The sequence below is a fragment of the Numida meleagris genome, chromosome 9, assembly GCF_002078875.1.
Source record: "Numida meleagris isolate 19003 breed g44 Domestic line chromosome 9, NumMel1.0, whole genome shotgun sequence".
NCBI lineage: Eukaryota > Metazoa > Chordata > Aves > Galliformes > Numididae > Numida > Numida meleagris.
The window spans coordinates 12,446,232-12,459,118 of NC_034417.1; the positions used below are offsets into that span (position 1 = coordinate 12,446,232).

General features: G+C 57.5%; 2 protein-coding genes across 2 annotated transcripts; one reads left to right on the forward strand and one right to left on the reverse strand.

The window, feature by feature from the left end:
- Window positions 80-2,727, reverse strand: LOC110403836 (ras-related and estrogen-regulated growth inhibitor-like protein). Its single transcript, XM_021407557.1, has 4 exons — window positions 1,961-2,727; window positions 1,622-1,675; window positions 1,214-1,527; window positions 80-1,138 (listed from the first exon to the last, which is right to left on the reverse strand). Exons 1-4 carry the CDS (start codon window positions 2,091-2,093, stop codon window positions 728-730), a joined length of 912 nt encoding a protein of 303 aa, XP_021263232.1. The 5' UTR covers window positions 2,094-2,727; the 3' UTR covers window positions 80-727.
- KIF7 (kinesin family member 7) lies at window positions 2,814-12,176 on the forward strand. Its single transcript, XM_021407554.1, is given in 19 exon segments — window positions 2,814-3,038; window positions 3,040-3,364; window positions 4,050-4,250; window positions 4,361-4,778; window positions 5,994-6,525; window positions 6,610-6,753; window positions 6,882-7,094; window positions 7,236-7,417; window positions 7,534-7,643; window positions 7,762-7,896; window positions 8,113-8,315; window positions 8,407-8,604; window positions 8,807-8,932; window positions 9,265-9,441; window positions 9,902-10,117; window positions 10,280-10,486; window positions 10,794-10,992; window positions 11,075-11,224; window positions 11,416-12,176. Coding segments are annotated over 19 exon segments (4,191 nt in total). The 5' UTR covers window positions 2,814-2,891; the 3' UTR covers window positions 11,724-12,176.

A 12,887-nucleotide genomic window follows, 5' to 3' on the forward strand; every position in this document is an offset into this window, starting at 1 on the left:
CAGTGCCCAGCACCATACATGCCCCTTCTTGTACCTGGAGTACAAACCCACAGCCATCAGGGGCCAGGGGCTTCCTGCCAAAGATTTATTCCATCTACAGGAGAACAGAGCAGAGCAATCACTGTCTGCACTGCACGCACACAACCTCCTTCCTACACACTGCTTTCCCAGGCACACCAGGAAAGGGGAACGGTCCCCTGCCCTCCTCCCACCTCCCTTGTTCCCCAGGGACAGGCAGGCTCAGAGGTCTGTGTTTATGAGACACGCGGTACAGTCCCGCATCCTGGGAAAAAGCCCAGCGCCTGACTTTCCCATGCCGAGCCTGGGCTGTCACCGAAAGGCTGCAGGAGGGAGGTCAGCAGCACAGCGCTGCTTGGAGTCACAGAGGATGGGATAGGATGAGATGGGGTGGGGTGGAGGGTGAAGGACTCTGCCTGCTGTCCTCCAGGCTCAGGACTGACACGGCCAGGATGCGGTGAAAGCGGCAGCACAGAGCAGGACATAGCTGCATGTCCTCCCTGCTGGCCCACAGAAGGAGCTGGGGATGGTGCAGCCAACCGCAGAGCTGAGAGCTTAGCAGAGGAAGGCCCTTGCCTTGCTGACCACGTACAGCTAGAGACCCAGATCCTGAGGTTTGGACAACTTGCTGTGCTCCTGGAACACGCCCAGTCTACGCGGCACACAGGAGGCCTCATACAGCTACACAGCACAGAAGCAAAGCCACTGCTCAGAGCGAGTCTGTCCGCCTGCGGGCAAACACCGCTGACACGGTCTTGACGATGTCCCGGATGCCGGCACCCCTTCTCAGCGTCAGCCTGGGGTCAGGGATGCGCTCGGCCAGTCCATGGAACACCATGAGAGCCCCATGGTAGGCCTCGGCCGCAGAGACCTCATAGAAACCACAGTCCAGAGAGAGCCGGCCCTCCTCACTGGAGACCGCCCGCTGGTGCTGCAGGTCCCGCTTGTTGCCCACGATGACGATGGGCACCGGGCCCTGCCCCTCCTTGGCCGCCCTAATGAACTGCACTTTGAGGGGCAGGAGGTTGAAGCTGGCGCGGTCACAGATGCTGTAGACCAGCACGAAGCTGTCCGCCCACTGGATTCGTTTCTCCTCCGAGGAGCCATCGTCTGCCTGGTCCTGGGGAAAAGGGAAAGGAAGGGCTGGGTTTCCTCATTGGGAAGAGGGCACACTGTGGGAATGAGGGCCTCTCACCTGCGAGTTAGGGACATCCCAGATGTGGAAGAGAACCTCTCGGCCATCCACGGTCAACGTGTGGCTGTAGATGAACTCCGCCAAAAAATGAAACCGAGGCTGTTTGTTTCTGCAGACGGTTCCCTCGCAGCCGCCCTCCTCCAGGAGCTTTAGGGTCCTGGGGCAAGGTCTGGGGGCACAGAGCAGCCATGCAGAGTGGGTCTGCGAGCAGCACTGCCCCTGTGCTCGGCCCAAGCACAGCTGTGCCCTCTGCACCCCAGTGCGGTGACAGTACGGCTCCTGACCACACATGAACATCAAGGCTCTGCAGAGCTCTAGAAAAATACGGGAGAGGACAGGAAGGAACCAAACCTTCGACCTCCCTGTCCCTAACGGGAATGGAATGGGGCTGGCGCGGCCGGCACTCACCCATGTCTCCGTATTCCCCGATAAAACGCCTAGTGAGGAAGCGCACAGTCAGGGCTGCAAAGGGGAGAACAAGGATCACAAAATAATCCCAAATCTCTGAGATTTTCATTTTAAAGCTAGCCTACGGTCAGCATAGACCTGTCCACACTGAGGATGCATTCCCCTACAAACTCCCACTGCTGGGACCAACCTCTGATTTTCCCCCTTCCAGACACCAGCAGAGAGGCAGGACTGCTCTCTGCAGCTCATTCCCCAAACCCCGCTGCAGCTCGCAACATATTTTTGCAGTAGAAATGGGTTTCCCTGCCTGCAAGCTCCCAGCTCACACTTGTTCCTTACCTGATTTCCCCACGCTGTCCACTCCCATCACCAGCACACTGGCTTCTGCTCTCAGGGCAGCAGGGCCGGGCAGCTCCAGGAGGGCTGGGTGCTCAGGGGTGAAGCTGGCACTCCTGCGTAGCCGGAGCCCCATGGCAGCACTCCTGGCTCCTCCACGCGCACCCTGGGGACCTGCCAGGGCCACAGCACCGCCTGCAGCTGCAGGCAGCGGGATTCAAAACATTGCCATGGGTTGGATCATCCCCACGGTACGTCAGCACTGGGGCTGGCCCTGTCACCTCCCAGCACTCAGGGATGGCTGCAGAGCATCCCAGGAGGCTGCCCACGCTGCTGCTCCGCAGTGGGAACATGCGGTCCTTTGTCCCTTCCCATGGAGACTGGGGGTCACCCAGGGAGCATCTCACGATGGAAGACGTCTCACAACAGATGAAACATCTCAGAAGCGGTGGAGTGTATCGCACCTGATGGACCATCTCATGGATGACAGAGCACCTCACGACTGATGGAGTACGTCATGACCAATCACAGAATGGCTTCACCTGGGAGGAACCTTGAAGGTCACCCAGCTCCTCCCTGCTGCCCTGGGCTGGATGCCACGCACCAGCACCATCTCAGGCTGCCCAGGACCCCACCCAACCTGCCTTTGAGCACCTCCGGGGATGGGGCACAGCACGGTGGAGCACAGCGTAAAGCGATGGAGAATCTCGAAAGTGATGGAGGAGGACTTGGGAGTACGAGTGGGTGAGGAGCTCGTTATGGGGGCAAAGAGGCACCGGCACAGCCTGCCCAGGAAAGCTGCGGACGCCCCATCCGCAGAGGCGCTCAGGTTGGATGGGGCTTTGAGCAAACCTGACCCGGTGGGTGGCAACCAGCCCACGGCAGCGGATGGAACCGGACGGTCCTTAAGATCCCTTCCAACCCGAGCCATCCCATGACTCTTCGACTCCACGAGCATCTCAGAAGCGACGGGACACGTCACGACCGACGGAGCAGCGCTACCCCCAACCCCACGCACCGCCCCGCCGCAGCCCCGGGCCGGGCGGGGCCGCCTGACGCCATCGCGCCGCGCCGAGCAGCGCTGCGCTCCGCTCCGCCCCGCGATGGGCCCGGAGGGGGCGGCGGTGCGGGTGGCGGTGCGGGTGCGGCCGCTGCTGCCCAAGGAGGTGCTGCGCGGGCACCGGTCCTGCCTGCGCGGGGATGCGGCCACCGGGGAGGTGGTGCTGGGCCACCGCCGCCGCTTTCGTTTCGCCGCCGTGCTGCCCGAGGCGGCGGGGCAGGAGGACGTGTACGGCGCCTGCGTCCGGCCGCTGCTGCGGGCCTTCTTCCAGGGCTTCAACGCCACCGTCTTCGCCTACGGGCAGACGGGGTCCGGCAAGACCTACACCATCGGGGAGGCCAGCGTCGGTGAGTGGCGGGCAGCAACTTCCCACCCATCCCATCGCATCCCATCTTATCCCATCACCCCCATCCCATCCCGCCTGTCCCTCTTTTTAAAGTTGTTCCAATGGTATGATTGGATCTACGGTTACCTTAGTGGGCACGGAGCGCGGGTGCCTTGCTCAGCCTTGGTTAACTGCACCATTTGGGAACGCTGAGTTCTGTCTGGGCTTTGAAATCTGTCTCTGCTCCGTTCTCAGGCCAGGCTGTAGCTCCAGGTGTGAGGCTGCAGTTCTGCGTTGCTGCTGCAGACAAAAGCAGAACAGCTTAAAAATCAAAATGGCAGAGTGGCCAAATAACGAGCTGGGAAAGCTGGTGGGGAAACGCTGGCTTCAGAGGTCAGCACTCTTTAGCTTCATGCTCGGTGTTTGTTACCGGCTGGAACATTAACATCCCTTTTCCTTCTCAAGGAAGAACTGTTGCGTGAATCCACCGCCGCTGTGCAGGGGGAGCAGTGGGGTGAGGTTTTCGCCAGGTCCTAAAGCCCCTCGCAGGGAGTTTGGATTGAGGCAGTGCTGGGCTGCAGGAAGGCCGGGGGGCCGCTCCTCTCTGGATAAAACCCATGATGCAGTCCTGGCTCCAGCCCATCCCCAGCCAGCGTGGTTCCAGGTGCACGCCTCATCCCGTGACCGTGTCCATGTCTCTTTGCCAGCTTCCATCAACGAAGATGAGCAGGGCATCATCCCACGAGCCATGGCAGAGACCTTCCAGCTCATCGATGAGAATGACCTCATTGACTACACAGTGCGTGTGTCCTACTTGGAGGTGTACAAGGAGGAGTTCCGGGACCTGCTGCAGGTGGATACGGCCAGCAAAGACATCCAGATCCGGGAGGACGACAAGGGCAACATCGGTACGTGCAGCTGCACGTGGGCTCCTTTTTCTCCCCGTTCTCAAGGCTGTTATTAGATTTTCTCATTTTGCTGGGTTTTTGATGGGTCCCTTATCCATTTCCCATTGCAGTGCTCTGCGGCGTGAAGGAGTCCGAGGTGGAAGGACTGGACGAGGTGCTGAGCCTGCTGGAGATGGGCAACACGGCCAAGCACACGGGCGCCACGCACATCAACGTGCAGTCGAGCCGCTCACACACCATCTTCACGGTGACAATGGAGCAGCGGCGTGGCGCTGGCCGCGTCACCCGCCTTGCCCTGTCCAACCAGCCCGCCATCCCCGCCTCAGGACAGGTCCTGGTTTCCAAGTTCCATTTTGTGGACCTGGCAGGCTCGGAGCGGATCGTCAAGACGGGAAACACCGGGGAGAGGCTGAAGGAGAGCATCCAGATCAACTGCGGGCTGCTGGCCTTGGGCAACGTCATCAGCGCCTTGGGGGACCCTCGGAGGAAGGGCAGCCACATCCCTTATAGGGATTCCAAAATCACCAGGTACAGTTGGGGACCGGGACCCCGCACATCCTGTGGGCTGGTGGCCGAGCAGCAGGGGCATGATGCTTCTTGGTGGTCCTTCTCACGCCCAGCCTCCTGGCAGAGACACCAGGCTGAACAGGAGGAGCTCACAGGGCAAGTTGTCCCTCCTGGCTCTTATGCCAGTGAGCACAGAGTTGGGTAGTACCTGGCTCCAGGAGTTATTCAGATGGAAACTTGCCATGGTGCAAGCTGTTACTGCTCCATCCTCTGCCATTCAGAGAGACCTAGACAGGCTCGAGCACTGGGCCCAGGAGAACCTCATGAGGTTCAGCAAAGCCAAGTGCAAGGTATTGGACCCAGGTCGTGGCAAACCCCGCTGTCAGTACAAGCTGGGGATGTAAGGATGGAGCTCAGCCCAAACAAAAAGGTCTTGGCGGTACTGGTGGGTGGCAGCTGGGCATAAGTCAGCAGTGTGCCCTTGCAGCTGAGAAAGCCAGCTGTATCCTGGGCTGCATCCAAAGCAGCGTGGTCAGCAGAGCAAGGGAAGGGATCTGCCCCTCTGCTCTGCAAGACCTCACCTGGAGTACTGCATCCAGATGCGGAGCCCTCAGTACAGAAGACATGTGGTCCTGTTGGAGTGCATCCAGAGGAGGGTCTCAAAAAAGACACAAGGGATGGAACATCTCTAAAACAACAGGCTGAGAGCTGGGGCTGGGGAGCCTGGAGGAAAGAAGGCTGCGGGGGAGGCCTGAAAGCAGTCTCTCAGTACCTAAAGGGGCTGTGAGAAAGAGGGGACAGACTCTTTAGCAGGGTCTGTTGTGATAGGACAAGGGGAAATGGTTTCAAATGAAAAGAGGGAAGATGCAGACTGGATACAAAGAAGAATTTTTTTTGCAATAAGGGTGGTGAGGCACTGGCACAAGTTGCTCAGAACGGTGGTGGGTTCCCTGTCCCTGCAGACACTCCAGGTCAGGCTGGACGGGGCTCTGAGCACCTGATCAGCTGTAGGTGTCCCTGTTCAGTGCAGGGGAGTTGGACCAGTTGGCCTTGATGGGTCCCTTCCAACTCAAACAATTCTATGATTCTGTGCTTAATCGTTCTGCTCTCTTCAATAGTGCAGAGCATGTGTATCATTCTCCTTGGGTTTAGCCTCTGAAAGGGACTGAAAACCTTCTGGTTCCTGCATTGTCATGCATTCCAGCCATCTCAGTCACTAGCGTCTGCTTTCTGCAGGATCCTGAAGGACTCCTTGGGGGGCAATGCCCAGACCGTGATGATAGCGTGTGTCAGCCCTTCCTCCTCTGACTTCGATGAGAGCCTCAACACACTGAACTACGCCAGCCGAGCTCAGAACATCCAGAACAAAGCGGTGGTGAACTGCCGCAAGGAGACAGAGCACGTGGAGGAGCTCCACCTGCAGATAAAGAACCTGCAGAAGGCACTGGAGCAGCGGCACCGCTCCGAGACACGCATCATCAACCGCTCGGACACCGCCAAGCGCGGCCCCCAGGAACCCACTGCTCGGCTGCTGGCTGAGTGCGCACACTACCGGACCTGCACGGATGCTGCATACCGGCTGCTGATGGAGCTGCAGGAGGACAGCAACCTGACGGTGGAGCAGATCCTGCGGGTGAAGGAGTGGCTGTGCGCGGTGGAGAGCGAGAGGAGCGAGCTGACCTCGGCCGGGCTGGATAGTGGCATCGAGAGCACTTCTGCAGAGGAGCAGAGCCTCGAGGCGCAGGGCTGCAAGCCGCCCAGAGCCCAGGTAACGAACGGCTGGGGGGTTTCAGCTCAGAGGGGTTGTCCACTTGTCCTGCATCTGCAGACTGATGTCTCTTCTGTATCCCAGGGGCAGGTGAGCACCGAGAAGGGCTGTGAGGCCATCAAGGACAAGCACGTGGCCAAGCTGCAGAGACAAGTGGAGCGCCTGGAGGAGGAGAACCGGGATTTCCTGGCTGCCCTAGAGGATGCCATGGAACAGTATAAGCTGCAGGTATTGCTGGGCTGTACTTTCTTAAATGAGACCTGCCCTGCTCCAGGGTACAATCCTGCCTTGGATTTCCTCCGCAGCACCTCTAGGATCCGTGTTACATCATAACATTTTTCTTGCTGACTCCCTAGAGCGACAAACTGCAGGAGCAGCAGGATAAGATCTCAGAGCTGCACGTGCGCCTGGAGATGGCGATGCCAAACCTGTGTGTGCCAGAGCTGCTGGAGAACCTGCAGCTGGTGACTGCCGCCCAGAGACCGCACACAGCCCCGCTGGCAGCCACACAGCCCCATGGCCTCGGCAGGGTTCCCACCGAGCAGAGCGGAAGGGTTCTTTGTCAGAAGGTGAGTTGGAGCTCTGCCATGAAGGAGCTGCTGCCTTTTTGCTGTGCCTAGCAGCAATGCTCAGCTGAGAGTCAGCTGCTTCCCTAAACGCTGGCTCTCCTGCAGCATATTTCATCTTTTTGCAACTCTCTGCCTCACCAGATTAACAGCAGTCCCTCCTTGCAGGAGGACCCGGCCAGCTGTCACCCAAGCCTAGCCAGCAGTACGGAGCTCAGGGACAAGGCGCTGAGAAGGGAGCACAGCCAGGGCTCAGAGAAGCTGGCAGAGCTCTCCTCAGATGAGGATGAAGAGTGGGAGCAGAGGCGATCCCTGTATCAGCGCCGGTGAGCTGAGGCTGTCCCAGCACTGCACATTGCTATGGCAGTTGCCCGAATTAGAAATGACGCTGCTGCAGCAAGGGGTGCCCAGACCCAAGTGATCAATTTGCTGCTCTTTCTAGAAACAGGATTCCCAGCTGGAGCAGGAGAGAGGTGAGCAGCAAGCTGAACGAGGAGCTGAGCGGAGGCCACCCCCTCTTGATTCAGGAGGAGCAGCTGGAGCTGCCTAAAGGCAAGTGGCAGCCATAGGCTGAGGGACAGTGCTGTGCCATCTGCAGCTCTTATGTGTGATTGTCCTGCTATCCCCTGGCTGGGACAGGGGGGTCCTTACCCAGCAGTCTGTGTTGCAGAGGCGTGCAGGAGGCAGGAGCGCCCTGCAGGGAAGGACTCTGAGTGGAGGCTGGTGCAAGCCCAGCAGAAGATCCGGGAGCTGGCCATCAACATCCGCATGAAGGAAGAGCTGATCACAGAGCTCATCAAGACAGGTGCAGAGCTACTGGTGGGGCAGAGCGCGTGGTAGGCAGCTGGGGAGCACCCATCTGCTAGGTGGGACACTCGGTCCCTGCTTTCATCCTCACCTCCCTGTGTGCCCCATCCCTGCACTTTCCATAGCTACCTACCAGTAGAAAGAGGGGGACCCACCCTCCTGCGTGGCTGGGACAGCAGGGACCTGGAGGTGAGCACGAGGGGTTGTGTTGCAGGCAGGGATGCGCAGGCTCTGAACAAGCAGTACTGCCAGAAGATCGGTGAGCTGGAGCAGGAAGCGGAGCAGGTGCGGGCCGAGCTGAGCGACAGCCAGAAGCAGCTCCAGGAGCTGGAGGGCAAAGAGCCCTGGGACCCTGGGGAGAAGCGCAAGCTGCAGGAGTACCGCACACGTGTGGCAGCTGCCCAGAGCAAGGCACAGGTGAGCGTGGACAGAGAGCACCTGGCTCTGCCCTGACAGGAGCTGGCAGCACTCTGCCCAGAGCACAGGGGCAGCTTTGGCCCTCCAACAGGTGCTGAGCAAGAAGAAGCAGGCAACTGAGAGGCTGGTGTCGCTTTCGGCCCAGAGCGAGAAGCGGGTGCAGGAGCTGGAGAGGAACATCCAGCTGATGCGGCGGCAGCAGGGCCAGCTACAGAAGCGGCTGCGGGAGGAGAGCGAGCAGAAGCGGCGGCTGGAGGCGGAGATGAGCAAGCGGCAGCACCGCGTCAAGGTAGGAACCGGCAGGAGCTGGGGTAGCTCTGATGATGGCTGTGGTTGGCACAGCATCGGGCTTGGGGGTACTGTGCTTTTTAAGAGTAGCTAAAGAGGCACTGCTGCGGGAGCATAAGCTGCCCATCAGCCCGCAGCCCTCGGTTTTGGAGAGACAGCTCACGTCCCTTTGAGATGGCTGAAGGTTGCTCCTTCCCACGCAGGAGCTGGAACTGAAGCATGAGCAGCACCAGAAAATCCTGCGCATCAAAACAGAGGAGATTGCAGCTTTCCAGAGGAAGCGGCGGAGTGGCAGCAACGGCTCCGTCGTCAGCCTGGAGCAGCAGCAGGTACAGGCACCATCCCGGCCAAAAGAGGCTCCTGCAGCAGTCCATCCTCCCTCTAAAGACAGCCCACAGCGTCACTTGAATCTGATAGCAAAAGACTTCAATCATATCTTACTTCCAGGACTGGAATCTCTTTTAAATCATAGCATCAGTAGGAAAGCTGCAAATTGTTTGTTCGCAGAAGGGTAGTGGGAGATGCAGAAGGATAGAAGCAGTGATGTCAGGGCTGTACAGGTTAGCAGAGACAGAATTAACTCTGCTGCCCTTCAGTCTAGCAGTCTCTGGAGTTGTTGCTATCTGGATGCATGTACATGATTTATGCCTCCTCTCTTCAGAAAATTGAGGAACAGAAGAAGTGGCTGGACATGGAGATGGATAAAGTGCTGGAGCAGCGCCGGGCCCTAGATGAGCTGGAGGATGAGCTGAGGAAGCGTGAAGCTATCGTGGCCAAAAAGGAAGCTCTGCTGCAGGAGAAGAATGGCCTGGAGAGCAAGAGGCTGCGCTCCAGCCAGGTAGGCCAGGAGTGTGACACCTGTGTCCCTGCTTCATTGCCAACAGAGGCAGGAGGCTGAAAGACAGCGGTGCCACCTGGGGCTGGCAGAAGACTGCAGGTCAGGGTAATGTGATGGTGTTAGGAAGGGGGGAAGGAAATCTGCTTGTTCTGCATCTCACCGAGTTATTCCAATAGTCCTGGCTTAAGCGAGGGAGTAGCAAGGAGCTGGGAATGTGACTTCCCATTAGAGCAGTCAAATATAGAATCATTAAGGTTGGAAAAGACTGCTAATATCACCTAGTCCAAATGTCGGCCCACCCCCACCATGCCCACTGACCACGTCCCTCAGTGCCACATCCCCACAGCTCTTGAACACCTCCAGGGACGGTAACTCCACCACCTCCCTGGGCAGCCTCTGCCAGTGCATCACTGCTGAGATGAATTTTTTCCTAATATCCAACCTGAAACATCTGTTGCAGGCCCTGACAGATGACATAGTCCGCGTGTCCAGCCGCCTGGAGCACCTGGAGAAGGAGCTGACAGAGAAGAACGGGCAGCTGCGCCACGGCAGCGCCCACGACCAGCAGCAGATCCGCCAAGAGATCAGCAACCTGCGGCAGGAGAAGGACCAGCTGCTCAAGCAGAGGCTGGAGCTTGACAACAAGCTGCGCCAGGGCACGTTGCTGTCCCCAGAGGTACCTGCTCTCTGGCGGGTAGATGCTCCTCTGGGTCCCCAGACAGGGCACGTCCCACCTTCCTGCCAGCGTTGTCTTGGCCATGAGATGATAAAGGAGGTAGGGACAGGGGTCACAGAGCAAATCCTTTGTTCTCTGCTAACTGCAGCTCTGCACTTACAGGAGGAGCGGATCCTGTTCCAGCTGGATGAGGCAATTGAGGCTCTGGATGCAGCTATTGAGTACAAGAATGAGTCCATCACATGCCGGCAGCGTGTGCTGCGGGCCTCGGCCAGCCTGCTGTCCCAGTGCGAGATGAACCTCATGGCCAAGCTCAGCTACCTCTCCTCCTCCGAGACAAGAGCTCTGCTCTGCAAATACTTCGACAAGGTGGGAGAGAATGCTGTCTGTGCTGGAGGGAGCTGTAGTGTGTGACCAACCTCTTGTTTTCTTCTGCTGCTTTTTTGCCCAGTAGATCTACATGACCGTATAGGTCCCTGCTTCTCCCAACACCTGGGAACAGGTTTTAAGTACCAATGATAGGGTGCATGCATCCCTGCCAGGGCTCTGCCGCACCCGTGCAGCCACACATTGCTCTTCCTTCGTACGATTTACTAAAAATCTAACTTGGTGAAGCACAGCAGGGCGAGGAAGGCTGCCCAGTCTCTGAAGCAGCTTGTTTTTGGGCCCTGGCCAGGTGGTGACGCTGCGAGAGGAGCAGCACCGGCAGCACATCGCCTTCTCAGAGCTGGAGATGCAGCTGGAGGAGCAGCAGCAGCTGGTGCGCTGGCTGGAGGCAGCCGTGGAGCGGCAGCGCCTGGAGATGGACCGGCAGCTCACCCTGCAGCAGAAGGAGCACGAGCAGAACATGCAGCTGCTGCTCCAGCAGAGCCGTGGTAAAGGCCCAGCTCCCAGAACAGCACTGCTGTCCCCTTCCCTACGGCTTGCAGCTTACAATAACTTGGTTTTCCCCTGCAGAGCACATGGAGGAGGGGCTGGCCTGCAGCAAGCTGCAGTATGAGGGGAGGATCCAGGTGCTGGAAAAGGAGCTGAGCCATTACATGCGGGCAAACCAGGAGCTCAGCCAGAGGCTTAGTAGCATCAGTCTCCACCCAGGAGCAACTAAAGGTGAGAGGAGGCCCAGGCTGTGCTTTTCCTACCAACTTCAAGACAGGAATTTAAATTCTTTTCCCCAATGGGAAGAGCTTAGAGCACAGCTGAGCCCCAGGAATAGTGCTGGCATGGAGCAAGTGCCTTCCAGGAAGCAGTTCTGATGCAGCAGTAGAGATCCTAACACTCATCTCACTCTTTCCCAACAGGGATGGAGAGAAACGTGCACGCAGGGACTTATGAGGAATCCAGCCATGGGGAGCTGCTTCTGCCTCCTGCAGGAGTGAGCCATCGGGGCAGGGATGAGAGCAGGGACCTGGTGCATGCTCCTCTACCAGCAACATGGAGACGTTCCTCCCTGCCCACTGACAGCACCGGAGACCTGAGGCATGAGGTGCACCTGCCCCGCAGCCTGGGCCCTGCCAAGCCACGCCGGGAGCCTCGCAGAGCCAGCCCGAATGTCACCCCCCTGCCTTACCACCCAGCAATGATCGACGTTAGGAAAAACCCCCTCTAGGCACAGGCTTAATGCTTGCTGGCACAAGGCAGGAAGGAGTAGATACTGCTGGCGTGAGCTTTGAAGCCTTTCTGCCTGCTAAGCCAGCGTGGTGAGGCCTAAGGAAGAAAAAGCTGCAACTTCTCACTTGCAACAAGTGTGCAAGGTGTGGGACAGCCAGTTTACACTGTGTTGCCGCCAGCCTAGACAGCACTCATCCAACACCTTTCTTCCTGCACCCTCAGCAGCCTGAACACTGGGAAGTGGGAGACACCTCCCACCCTGTCCTCTAACACTAAGAACATTTTTACAGCTTGGCAACCTCTGCTGGATGGCTTGCTCAGTCTCGGCAGCCTGAGAGGGAGATGCTCAGCAGTTCTGGAGAATTTGTACATAGGTTTTTTTTTTTGCAGTAACTTTTTTAAAAAAATACATTTCTACTGTAACTTTTCTAATAAAGCAGAGTGAGTTCTATGAAGCAGTCATTTGTCAAAGGCTTCGGTGGTCACGGTTTGTAGGAAAAAAGTTTCATTTAAAGCTCACTGCATGGGAACTCAGCCATGCAGTGCCACAGTGGTGCCTTCATGTTTGAGTACCTGGTTCTGTAAGTGCTCAGAATAACCTGGACAAATGCCTTCTCATGAAAAGGCTTTTCATTTACTAGTTCAGCATTTCCTCTACCCACATAGCAGATGCGGTAGGCTTCCTACACTAAGTAGGAAAAGCATCTCCAGACAGCAACACTGTTGCCTGAAACATCCCGGATAAAAGCAGCCCTGGTTCAGTACCATTTTCTGCTCCAGCAGGGCAAAAAATAAAAGCCCAGGTACCTGATTTGAGGAGGACAAGAGAGAGATAAGCAGGCACTCGTCTCTCTGCCTCACACTAAAAGCAAGCTCCTCTGCTTCAGCTGAAATCATGAGCACCACCACAGCTACTCTTAGGTATATCGCACCAAGTTAAGAGCCAGCATCTGAAGCATAAAGTCACCTTCCTACATACCTAATCTTGGCTGCAGGGTTGGTTTTGGTGCTTGAAACAGGAACTTAGCATTACTGGGGACTCGAGGTTTGGCTAAGCTGCACATTTAAGCTCAGAGCCTTTTTTTCTACAAAGATATTCAGCAGGGAAGAAGGAAAACCCACCCCACTTGCTTAGAAATAATTAGTAGTCTTAGAGCTCCAC

Coding starts and splice junctions, on each gene's coding strand:
- LOC110403836 (XM_021407557.1), bottom strand. CDS start 2,093: ATGGGGCTCCGGCTACGCAGGAGTGCCAGCTTCACCCCTGAGCACCCA. Junction 1,676..1,960: donor GGACAGCGTGGGGAAATCAG/GTAAGGAACAAG, acceptor TCCCCTTTGCAG/CCCTGACTGTGCGCTTCCTC. Junction 1,528..1,621: donor CGGGGAATACGGAGACATGG/GTGAGTGCCGGC, acceptor GTATTTTTCTAG/AGCTCTGCAGAGCCTTGATG.